Below are 12703 nucleotides of genomic sequence, written 5' to 3' on the forward strand. Positions count from 1 at the left end.
GTATAGGCCACACCCAGCTAGGCTACATGCTATATGATACAAGCTACATGCTACAATAATGAATTAATTTCCTGTATTAAGATTGTATCTCTTTCTCTCTCTTTCTCAGGACACGGAGGGTCTAAAGGTGGGCGTGGCCAACCTAATCACCCAATGGGTGAAGGGGAGTCCAGACTCAAGTGGAAAGGCCCCGCCCTCTAGACCAGCAGTACGTCCAAATCAAACACACCCCTCTATCCTTCTGTCTGTCTGTCTGTCTGTATACCTGCCTGCTAGTCTGTCTTCCTATCCACCTGGCTTTCTGTCGCCGCAGTCTGTCCGTCTGTCATTCCTGGAGAGTTGCAGAATGATATCTATATTCTTATGTATATTGTCATTATACCATATATATATATATATGGTATAAAGACAGAGTGTTGGGGATGGCGGAGGTTATGGGAGACCCTAAACTAACCCCTAGTGACCCCTAGTGACCTTTCACTGACCCCTAGTGGCCCTGCATTGACCCCTGACACCCTATTGGCCCTGCACTGACCCCTAGTGGCCCTACACTGACCACTAGTGACCCTGCACTTGCCCCAAGTGGCCCTGCACTGGCCCCTAGTGGCCCTGCATTGACCACTAGTGGCCCTGCACTGGCCCCTAGTGGCCCTGCACTGGCCCCTAGTGGCCAGGCAGGGCAGTGCAGCGTTTCACCCTCAGTCCAGCCCTGCTGTGACGGTGAACACAGCAGGAGAGCTCTTCTGAGCCCACCAACACCGCCACAATATGTTTGGTACCATAACTAGCCTCAAGAAATGCTTTTGCATTGCATATTTTGTTTTTTTTTGTTTGTTTGAAGAAAGACTTTATTCTTAAAGGGGACCTATTATGCTTTTTCGACTTTTATGTTTATGTTATATGTATCTTCTATTATTTGTTGGTTTTATCTGTTAATGTTTATCTGAATTCAGTTCAGTCCTTAAGTCACAGTGGATAAAAGTGTTAGTAAATAATTATAAATTGTAGTGTTGTGTGGACAGGAAGTGAGGTAATGCTGAGGGTTGTGGGTTCAGGAAGTGAGGTTATGCTGAGGGTTGTGTGGACAGGTGGTAAGGTAATGCTGAGGGTTGTGTCGACAGGAAGTGAGGCCGGGAGACGTGATGCAGAAGAAGAACATGTGGGAGGGCATCAGAGACACGGAGAGGACGGGAACATCTGGAGCAACAGCTGGGGTGAGCACACATACACGGACACATACACACACACACACACATACACAGACACACGCACACACACCCACATACACAGACACACAACCACACACATCCACACGCATACACACATGCATACGCACACAGATGCACACACACATCCACACACGCATACACACACGCATACATAGACGCATACACAGATGCATACACAGACGCACACACACGCATACACACACACAAACCAACGCACACACACACACACGAACACACACTTGCTAAATATTCAGTAATTTGACATAGTCAGTAATAATCAAATAATCATGATTTTCATTTCTATAGGACACTTCTGGAAAAAAGTTCAAGTTTGTGGTGACTGGCCATGGAAAATACCAGAAACTCTGAGTGGGCGGTAAGTTCCCTCAAACTACTAATTACCAATAAATACTACATTGAACTCCAATTAAACTCCAATTACATATGTAACACACGTTACGCAATAAAAACAATTCTATAATATAAACTATACTATTATTAGTATAAATGTTATTATAATACTAATAATATTACTTATCATTATATTTCATGCACTACTCATTTCTTTCTTGAAACATTAAAACTGAAAAATCAAGTAAAAAAGAAAAGGGATTTCCCTCGTTCAATTCCTGTCATCTTTGGTCCACACCTCAAACATCTGCTCTCCACACCTCAAACATTTCTTATCCGCACCGCAAACATCTGCTCTCCACCTCAAACATCTGCGGTCCACAAACATCGGCTGTCCACACTTCAAACATCTGCGGTCCACACTTCAAACATCTGCGGTCCACACCTCAAACATCTGCTATCCACAAACATCTGCGGTCCACACCTCAAACATCTGCTATCCACAAACATCTGCGGTCCACACCTCAAACATCTGCTATCCACAAACATCTGCGGTCCACACCTCAAACATCGGCGATCCAACTCAAACATCTGCTGTCCACCTAAAACATCTGCAGTCCACACACCTCAAACATCTGTCCACACAATGAGGTTAGCCGTGTCCTATTGAAGCACCTTTAATGCAAACACTTCTCATCTGTCACAAGGAGCGAATATAAAAGACATGCAGTCCTCGTCTGGAGGAGGAGCTTAGGGTCTGGTTTCTAAGTGTCTGTTCTACTTCAAGGGTTATTGATCCAACTTCTCTTCGAATACCTCATCAAAAATCACCAACCGACTCCTCTCACCTTTTAAGCCACTTACTAGATACGATCTCACTTCAAAACTGTCTAACCTCTGACCCCTCAAACTCAACCCTTTCAAAACCATTCACATTGAAATCAATGATAAAGTATTGAAAATACCGAGGGCTAAATGGACTGGACATTATGGCATTTAAATCAGTATTCTATCAAATTATAATTTTTTCACTACTGCTTTTTAACTGTTTGCAATATCTTTGATTTATTGTTTTAATTTGGATTTCTTAATCTGTCTCATTTGATTAAGTTCCATTGTTTGATAAGCTTTACCAGTAGCAATAACTAGTCTTTAGCAAAGACAGCATTAGGTAACTCTTACCATAGCAAAGCCTTACTTGCAGCTTAAATAATTAATTAGCATTAAGGACCACTAAGGAGGCTTAGCCACTAGCAAAGATTAACCATTAGAATTAGCTAAGTGTAACCATAAGAAAAGCCTTAACAATACCAAAATCATGCAATTCGAAAAAGTCTAATTATTAGCCCACCATAAACAAGGCCATAATATAAGTGTAGCCCTAAGCTTTAGCGATGCATTAGCAATAGCAACGCCTAACCAAAAGCATATCCTTTTTAACTGCAAACCTTTCCATCCTGTCTAACTGCTAGCTAAATCTAGTCATAATAAAAGCCAAAAGCATTCAGGTCAAAAAAACCTAAGATAAATAAAGAAAGCTTACTGTGATATCAATAATTAGCACCATTATTTTCCACAATATCATAGATGATTAAAGATAACCAATAGATGTTAAACATTGGCTTTTAACCCTGGTATACATAAGTCAGAAGACTATGCAACGAACATGAGAAGACGAGGAGCCAACTCTACAACGTCAACCACTATGTATTGCAGTATCCACATTGAAAATGTTGTGCTCAACACTACACTATTTTCAATGTGGACACTGCAATATTTAGTGCGGCATTATTGAAGTCGGCAAGGCCGTTTTTCTGAAATAAGAATTTGCACACAGTTCTAGTGTGAACAATAGGTCTATTTATGCGTTCATTTGTAAAAGGTCTCAGGTCTTAACATCGTAAGTTTCAACGTCTGATCATATAATCCGCAATGGACATTAGAGAACCTGTACAATAATGATCGATTACAAGACATCCCAAGAGACTTTTATCCTTGGACAAGAATCAGAACAGCTGAACCCAGATACAGTACGATGCATTTCAAGTATAAAGTTTGCAACTGTCTACTTTACGGATACCACAGATACTAAAAACGCCCTGTACATATATTTTTATTACTAAGAATTCTAGGTCACCTGTACACAAGACATTTAGAAACAGATATCTCTTCTCCAAAAAGTTTGTATTTTGGCACACTATTCACGTTGTCGGCATGTTTCTAAGAAACGAGGAAGCCTCTGGCCGTTCTGTTAAAGTCTTTGGGTTCCTCCTCCTTGTTCTTGCGGCCGATCAGGCCCATCTCGAACACGGTGGAGATCTTCGTGAGAGGTCTCGACGCCGCTTCCCTCAGTTTCTTGGCATCAAACTTGGGGCTGAATAGCAGGATGGGGAGCCGATGGGCGAAGGCCGGAATCTCCTTGGACTCCTCCTTTGTTTCACCCTCGTTCTTCTCCTCCTCGCTTTTGTTGAGCTCTATCTGGTGCATGATGTTTTCCTTAGTGGAGAACATTTGGAAGAGGACAGCGTTCCACATCATGGCTCCCTTTGGAGCGTCTTTGCTCAATTTGTCGCTGTCGCTGGCAGGGTTCCCCTCGGAAGGTTTCCCATCGGAAGGTTTAGCTTCAGCCACAACCTGCCCTACTGCCTCCTCCTTCTTCCCTTCTGCCCCCTCGGGGAACTTGGGCTCCTCCTGCTCCACCACCATGTGCTTCTTGAGGCGGGACCATCCGCTCAGTTTGGATTTCAATCCCTTCGGTTTCCCAAGGGCTTTGAACAGAACCTGCGCCGCCTGGGCTGAGTCAGATGCTTCCTGGCTGTCTGGTTTGGCTGCAGGAGAGGAGGGACCTTTGTCCTCTTTTCCTTTGCTAGGTGTTGAGTCAGCAGAAGCCTCAGCAGGGAAGCCAGGCGCTGAGCCTTCTTGTGTTGAAGGGATGCCTGGCTTTGGTTCCTGGGTCCTGGGGACCCCGAAAACCCCTTCCAACGCTTTCTTAGCTGAGGACTTAGCTTTGGTCTCCAGTGAAACAGCTGGAGCTTCTTTTGTTTGTTTCTGAAGAACTATGTCTTCGTTTTTACTTTCTGAGGTCACTAAAGAATGCTTGGCTTGATTCTCTGGTTTGGTGACCTCAGGACTTATCTTCTTCACGGGAGTTTTGATTTCTGCTTTGTGTGCTGTCGTCGTTGCGGTGTCCTGTAACACAGTTTTTGCAGACGCTGTCGTGACGATTGCAGATGAGGCCTGGTGGGATGAGGCTGGTTCTGGGTAGTCTGACGCTTGGGAAACAACAATAGTTGGAATCCGGAGAGCTGGCGGTCTGGAGGACACTACCTCCTCTGCCTTCTTTCCAGACGGTTCTCCACCTCCAGACACCTCAACCGCCACAACCTTTGGTGTTACAGAAAGTTCTAGAGTTGCTGGTTCAGTTTTCAATGACGTTACGGTTGTGGTCTTAGGCTCTTCTTGAGTGGACTTTGTGGCACCAGATAAACCGAATGCGGGAGAGTAGCACTGGATCCCACCGTGAGCAACGTACTCGGCTGGTGTCAAGCCCCGGTACCCAGACCTGGACCCCGCATGGGTGGGCGTCTTGGGTCTCTGAGCTCCGTATGAAGTCCTCGGTGGGCCTGGTCTGGGGAACCCAGGTGCTGTCTTTGTGAGGGGAGCCCCCTGGGTGCTTGGGGCCCTCTGGGTGCTGGGAGCCCCCTGGGTGCCGGGGGCCCCCTGGGTGCTTTGAGCCCCCTGGGTGCTGGGGGGGGCCTGGATGCGGGGGGGGGCCTGGGTGCTGGGCTGCACCTGAGTGCTGGGAGGTTTGGGCTGCGGGTGAGAAGGGGTTTTGGGGGCCGCTGGTTTTGGGGCTTCATATGAAGGTGTTTTAGGCCTTGGGGAACTAGAGACTGTTATCTGTGGTTCTGACGGGGCCGAAGGCAGAGTTTGAGGCTTTGGATAACTTGGTGGTGCAGCAGGGATCTCCTGTTGTGCTTTCACAGCAACAGAAGGCTCAGACTTTGGTTTTGAAACATCTATGGATGGCGCTACTGGCGTGATGTTTGAATGGATGTCCCCATTTGAAGTTAAAGCATCCTTTGTCTTGACATTTTCTGCAGTGGATAAACCCATCATCGGGACAGCTGTGGGAGTCTTCCTCTCTGACTCCGCTGGGATCGGTGACACACAAAATAGAAGTGGATTGGTTCTTGATATTTCAAAGACTGGTGTTTTAGCCCGAGCCACGCGGTACGAGGGTGTCTTTGGCCGCCCAGAGTGAGTTCTGGAAGTCGTAAACTCGTATGTTGGTGTTTTAGCTCGTTTGACCTCAGGGGTCGGGGGGAGGGATTTGGTTTCGGCTTTAGGAGTTTGAGGGATCTTGGTGACTTCCGTCTTTGGTGTGGAGGCTCTGGTGGGCTCACGGGTTGGGGTCTTACTCCTAGAGTCTGAGACCAGGGACCCGCTCTGACTCACAAGAGTCACAGCTTGCCGGATTTCTCTGGTCGGAGTCAAACCCCTCCTCACCTCTGCTGACGGAGTCGGCCCACGTCGTGACTCCGGGGTCGGCGTTTTGCTCCGCGGTGCCGTGGTGCCAATGGCGGTGAGCTCCGTCGTGTCGTAGACCGGAGGGGTCCTGGACGACTCGTAGAAGGACGTGTTTGCGGTGTACAACCGGATCTGAGGAACTTCAAACATCGGTTTGGGAGATCTCGAGTTTTCAGTGGCTCTGAAGTGCGGCCGAGGACTTTTTGATTTAGCAAATGAGGTCAACACTGTGAGGGGTTTCAACACCACCTGGATTCCTGAGTAGGGGACTGATACTGGGCCGGGACCAGAGTATCGAACCGGCACCGGACTGGGAGACCTGTTCGCACCAGGCATCCATCCAGGCCGACCCTGGCCGGGCAGCAGAGTTACTTGAAGTGCCGGAATTGTGAACTCCATCTTCAAGGGCGTTCCTGATTCTACTGCCCTGCTCAGCTGCACTGGGGGCGGGGCCATCAGCATGGGCGGTGCCTTCAGCGGGGGCAGGGCCATCTGCGGGGGCGGGGCCATCAGCGGGGGCGGGGCCATCAGAAGGGGCGGGGCCATCAACGGGGGCGGGGTCATCATCTGGGGTGGGGCCGTCAGTGGGGGCGGACCTGTGGCGACCGGCGTGCCGTATTGCGGGAACAGGACTGGTGGCGTGGTCGGCGAGTCGGGGAAGAAGATTGGGGGAGGCTGGCCCCAGCCCACCCTCTGGGGGTAGGGGGACGCCACATGCTGGTAAAGAGGCCGCACGCTGAAGCGGGGGGGGAACCGTGCCATGCCCCTTAGGGGGGTCTCGGGGGTCCTGGGGGGGGTGGAGTGGTCGCTGTGCTCCAGATCGGGGCTGGCCTCGTTGACCGGTGACAGGCTTGAGCGGAACACGGCGGCGGCCTGGGCTGCCTGCGGCGACACCTTCTTCTTGGCGTTCCTCTTTAGGAGCTTCTGCAGACGGGCATTGTCCTTCCCGGGCTTGGGGGGCAGCGGGGGTGGGTAGCGCTGGGACAGGAAGCTCAGCCCCGCGGGGTAGCTCGTGTAGCTGGCCGCCATGTTGGCCTCGATCCCCTGGAGAAGACCGAAGGGAGATTGTGTCAGGAAGACCTCTAGAGCGACAGCCAACCACAGAATGGCTACAATAAGAGGTATCCAATCACAGCAGGGCTACGATTAGAGCTAGCCAATCACAGCAGGGCTACGATAAGAGCCAGACAATCACAGCAGGGTTAGGAATGAGATGGACTGCTGTCTGTGTATGATTTATCGCAGCTTTAATGCCAGTCAAGGCTTCCCCACCCCACATCCCCCCTCAACCGTGTTCCTTCATGCCCCTCCCACTTCACTCAACCCTGTCCCTTCATGGCCCTTCCACTTCACTTAACCCTGTTCCTTTATGCCCCTCCCACTTCACTCAACCCTGTTCCATCATGCCCGTTACAGATCCATTAAATAAAGTGACGATAAATACATCACGACAAAGCAGGATCGACTTTGATGTTTTGTCTCCTTGTGTTTCAGATGCTTCCAATCATGACTGTCGTCATTGGCCTGTCGTCATGCAACGGGGCGAAACAACCAATCAAAAGAATGACTATCTCCAATCCTTGTTCCTTTGTGGTTCTGATCTAGATGAACATGACTAACCTTCTGTTGACTGTATTTATATCTGCTCTGTTTCATATCTCTGTTCAATAATCAGTGTATAATGTATCATGTGTTTGGACGTGTTGGGATTGGAATATATGTAATGACTATATCCCAACATATTCATATCAACAATATTTCTTACCTAAATTGTTATTTCAATTACCTGACATTTGAATGACCCAAATGTTCCCTACACTTTCCTCCTCACACCAGCAAACGTTTAAAAATTGTTGTTAATGGTTTACTGTTAACCTGTTGTAACTGGATTACTGTTAACCTGTTGTTACTAGTTAACTGTTGACCAGTTGCTACTGGTTGACTGTTGACCAGTTGCTACTAGTTAACTGTTGACCAGTTGCTACTGGTTTACCATTGACCTGTTTCTACTGGTTTACTGTTGAACTTTTGCTACTGGTTTACTGTTAACCTGTTGTTACAAGTTAACTGTTGAACTGTTGCTACTGGTTTACTGTTAACCTGTTGTTACTAGTTAACTGTTGACCAGTTGCTACTGGTTTACCATTGACCTGTTTCTACTGGTTTACTGTTGACCTGTTGTTACCTTGAATACCTCTTAATAAGACTGATGTACGTGATCTTAACCTTTCTCTTAAATAAACATTGTTCTTCCTGAACCTGGGTTAGTCTCACTGAAGACCCTGGGTTAGTCTCACCTGGGTTAGTCTCACTAGTGAACCTGGGTTAGTCTCACTGGTGAACCTGGGTTTGTCTCACCTGGGTTAGTCTCACTAGTGAGCCTGGGTTAGTCTCACTGATGAACCTGGGTTGGTCTCACTGGTGAACCTGGATTAGTCTCACCTGGGTTAGTATCCCTAGCGAACTTGGGTTAGTCTCACTGGGTGAACCTTGGTTAGTCTCACCTGGGTTAGTGTCACCTGGGTTAGTCTCACTAGTGAACCTGGGTTTGTCTCCCTGGTGAACCTGGTTTAGTCTCACCTGGGTTAGTCTCACTAGTGAACCTGGGTTAGTGTCACTAGTGATCCTGGGTTAGTCTCACTGGTGAACCTGGGTTAGTCTCACTGGTGAACCTGGGTTAGTCTCACTGATGACTCTGGGTTAGTCTGACTGATGAACCTGGGTTAGTCTCAAAGATGACCCTGGGTTAGTCTGACCTGGGTTAGTCACACTCTTAGGAACCCTCCTCTAGCGCTGCAGTAGACGCTGGTCTAAAACTGGTCTGAAAGTGAGTCAACAGCTGATGCAAAGAAGGTTCCTGAACTAATTATAGTCTGGGAGGCGGGGCTAAAAGGGTCAGCCAGTCGCCTGTCTCTTTATTTCAGAGCTGGCTTGTGATTGGCTGCACTTCTACAATAAGGGATTTGGGCTAAAGTTGTGGATCTGGTGAGTTGAGAGGCGACGGAGCTGTGGGTAAACCGGGAGAGAGTCCTCAGTGAGGTCCTACTGAGGATATAAACAGGATTTCTGAGCTGCAACATGGCCCTGATGGTCCGGTTCACGTTACACTCAGCTGTTCTGCATCTATCTCCATAAACTGCTGCTGTGTGTGAGTCTCTCTCTCTCTCTCTCTCTCTCTCTCTCTCTCTCTCTCTCTCTCTCTCTCTCTCTCTCTCTCTCTCTCTCTCTCTCTCTCTCTCTCTCTCTCTCTCTCTCTCTCTCTCTCTCTCTCTCTCTCTCTCTCTCTCTCTCTATCTCGCTCTCTCGATCTCTCTCTCTCGCCTACTTGATGACATCATAGCAAAGCGAATCCAAGTCATCAGTGTTTCTGCCATCTTACCAAACAACCAGAGGCCATTAGGACACGTTCTGAAACCTTCTGTACCACCTGATGTGTATTGATCAGAACGACAACCTCAATAATCGATATGATAACATCCCTATGATTAACCATCCCTCTGGTCTGTTGGGGCATTGAACTGGCAACCTGCTGCTTGAGATGAGGGCTGGCCTTTTAAGGGCCGGCTAGGATTGGCCCCTGGATCTGCCCCAGCAGAAGAGGAGAGTAAGAATAGACGTGTCACAAAATAACCTGCTACAATGGTCCCCCCCACACACAGGCGCAGGCGCAGGCGAAGGCACGCGCACACACACACACACAGACACACACACACTCTTTCTTAACACACATACATTCTGAACACACACACAAACTCTTAACACATATACTCCCCACACACATACTCCACACACACACACACACACACACACACACACACACACACACACACACACACACACACACACACACACACACACACACACACACACACACTCATATCACACACACACACACACACACACACACACACACACACACACACACACACACACACACACACACACACACACACACACACACACACACACACACATATCACATGCTCACACATAACACGATCAAGTGACTCAGCCGGTAAAAGTAGTTTAGAATAAGAGCATTAAGTGACTCACCAGGTAAAGGTGATTTAGAATTAGAGCATGAAGTGACTCACCAGGTAAAAGTAGTTTAGAATAAGAGCATGAAGTGACTCACCAGGTAAAAGTGGCTTGTGAGGAGTTCAGCCCACTGCTCCGGGGTCCCTGGGAGGAACGAGACAAAAAAAGGTGTTCTCACATTGCCCCGCTCATGATGGTCACATGTTGCAGCCCCTAGCCTCCACTGGTCTGTTCGGTGTGTTTCCCTGGGCTAGCTCTGTGAGGCTAACGGTTAGCATGGCTCCACACCCCCTTGGATAGTCAGAGTCCCCCAGTGGCTCTATGGTGGGACGGGGGGGGGGGGGTGAAGAGAGGAGGGGGGGGGGGGGGGGGGGGGGGGCATCCAGCCCCCCCCCAGAGAGAACGCTGGCCCCCCAGGGGTCCAGGACCCGGTTCTTACCTGAGAGAGGAGAGCGGGTCCTGCTGCTGGGTCCCAGCCCGCTGTCTCACAGCCTCACGGTCATCCTGCTGCCCCGTCCTGCAAATGGCAGGACGCGTCTCCATGCCACGTTAAAAATAAACCCTGAGCTCGGAGCGCTGGGCTCCCTGTGCGCAGCGGCCGCCGCGGCCTTAGGTTTCACCACCGCCCGGTGCCCTACAGTGTCTGCCTGGCGCCCTCTGCTGGATGCCGCAGGGGGAGCGGGCGGTCCCTGGGCCGGGACTCAAAGTCTAGGGTATACTTCTGCTTTAGATATCAGATACAGCAGCTTCATCCTGGGTCTCTACGCCCTGGGACTCTGCCTTGGTCTCTTCCGGGGTCTCTACCTGGGTCTCTACCCCCTGTGTCTCTACCTTGGTCTCTACCTGGGTCTCTACCCCCCTGGGTTTCTAGCCCCCTGGGTCTCTACCGCCTGGGTCTCTACCTTGGTCTCTACCCCCTGGGACCTCTCTGAGCCTGTGTTTGCATTTATAGTTCTACTAAAGTTGCCAACTTTGATAATTTGACTGTGAAGAAGATTGTGGCACAGATGAACATATCTGTACCACCTGAACGAGTCTGTCGTTAGTTTGGTGGTAAACGAAGCAGCAAGGACGAAGCCTCAGGTGTAGGGGGACATGTTTGGAGCTGTGGCGCCGAGGTAGAGACCCGGTGTGTGCTGAGGTTCTGAGGTAGAGACACACCGTGTTCTGGGATAGAGACCCATCGTGGGCTGAAGTCGAGACCCACGTGTTCTGAGGTAGAGAACCACCGGGTTCTGAGGTTGAGATCCACCGTGCTCTAAGGTAGAGACCCACCGGGTTCTGAGGTTGAGACCCACCATGGTCTGAGGTTCTGAGGTAGAGACCCACGTGTTCTGAGGTAGTGACCCACTGTGTTCTAAGGTTCTGAGGTCGAGACCCACTGTGTTCTGAGGTAGTGACCCACTGTGTTCTGGGGTTCTGAGGTCGAGACCCACGTGTTCTGAGGTGCTCTGCAGCGTTTCCATCAGTTCTATCGACCCATGTGACCTGAGTCCTTCACAGCAGGGAGCCTAAGACCAGAGGGTCCTGATGGTGTGAATTTGGAGAGGTGGAACCCTGTCCTCCTCAGTATGTCTCCAAGAGCTATCTCTGCGAGGCTAACGGTTATCATGGCTAAACAACCCCTTCGATGGTCCGGTCCCCGAGTGGCTCTCTGTTGGGACAGGAGGGTGAAGAGAGGGGGGCGCGGCCTGGCCACCTAGCCCCCCCAGAGAGTTGCCCTGTCTAATCCCTATCTGCTCCTTCACGACCTGTCTCTGTACTGTCTAACCCCTACCTGCTCCTTATGACCTGTCTCTGTACTGTCTAATCCCTATCTGCTCCTTCACGACCTGTCTCTGTACTGTCTAACCCCTACCTGCTCCTTATGACCTGTCTCTGCACTTTCTAACCCCAACCTGCACCTTAGTGACCTGTCTCTGTACTGTCTAACCCCTACCTGCTCCTTAATGACCTGTCTCTGTACTGTCTAACCCCTACCTGCTCCTTGATGACCTGTCTCTGCACTTTCTAACCCCAACCTGCACCTTAGTGACCTGTCTCTGTACTGTCTAACCCCTATCAGCTTCATTATTGACATGTATCTGAAATCAATAAATCAGTAAATGGTCATTATAATGATGTGTTGAAGTTCAGATCTAATCTCAACCCCTTATTCAGGCTTGATCAATTTGGACGTTATCCATGAATTAATCACCTATAGATCATTTGATAACGAGATAACTCGACAGCGGAGCCCGATGTTTAAGATATCGAATCCATGCCACACCGCTGAGACCAAGTGCAGCACAGTTCATACATTCATCTGCTCAGGGCTCTGACTCAGGACCCCCCACCTGGTCCAGGTGGTTTCGGGCGGCACCAGGAGGTGGTACCAGGGTGTTGGACGATGTTCCCGGAGGCCGTACGCTCCGAGCCGGTTCCTCGTCCGGTTCCTCATCCGGTTCCTCTTCTCCTTCACCTGAAACTCCATCTGGTGGCTCTGTGTGACGTCTCTCGGCGGCCTGCTGAATTCTGCTAGCCTAATGCAGAAGCAGAAATAGCAACGGGTCAGC

At 49.5% G+C, this 12703-nt stretch overlaps 2 protein-coding genes across 3 annotated transcripts in view; one reads left to right on the forward strand and one right to left on the reverse strand.

The window, feature by feature from the left end:
- Window positions 1-38, forward strand: part of LOC130388814 (non-muscle caldesmon-like) — a 12444-nt gene extending 12406 nt beyond the window's left edge. The window contains exon 10 of one of the 2 annotated variants that reach the window (XM_056598357.1): window positions 1-38. This exon is cut by the window's left edge and continues 352 nt beyond it. The gene's annotated coding sequence lies outside the window, so the exon portion shown is untranslated. The other variant, XM_056598358.1, reaches the window with a different exon arrangement.
- A 2203-nt stretch (window positions 39-2241) lies between these two features.
- Window positions 2242-10721, reverse strand: prr33 (proline rich 33). Its single transcript, XM_056598794.1, has 3 exons — window positions 10588-10721; window positions 10246-10292; window positions 2242-7154 (listed from the first exon to the last, which is right to left on the reverse strand). Exon 3 carries the CDS (start codon window positions 7137-7139, stop codon window positions 3801-3803), a length of 3339 nt encoding a protein of 1112 aa, XP_056454769.1. The 5' UTR covers window positions 7140-7154; window positions 10246-10292; window positions 10588-10721; the 3' UTR covers window positions 2242-3800.
- Window positions 10722-12703: the final 1982 nt, after the last annotated feature.

This window comes from Gadus chalcogrammus, chromosome 9 (genome assembly GCF_026213295.1).
Source record: "Gadus chalcogrammus isolate NIFS_2021 chromosome 9, NIFS_Gcha_1.0, whole genome shotgun sequence".
Lineage (NCBI taxonomy): Eukaryota > Metazoa > Chordata > Actinopteri > Gadiformes > Gadidae > Gadus > Gadus chalcogrammus.

Coding starts and splice junctions, on each gene's coding strand:
- prr33 (XM_056598794.1), bottom strand. CDS start 7,139: ATGGCGGCCAGCTACACGAGCTACCCCGCGGGGCTGAGCTTCCTGTCC.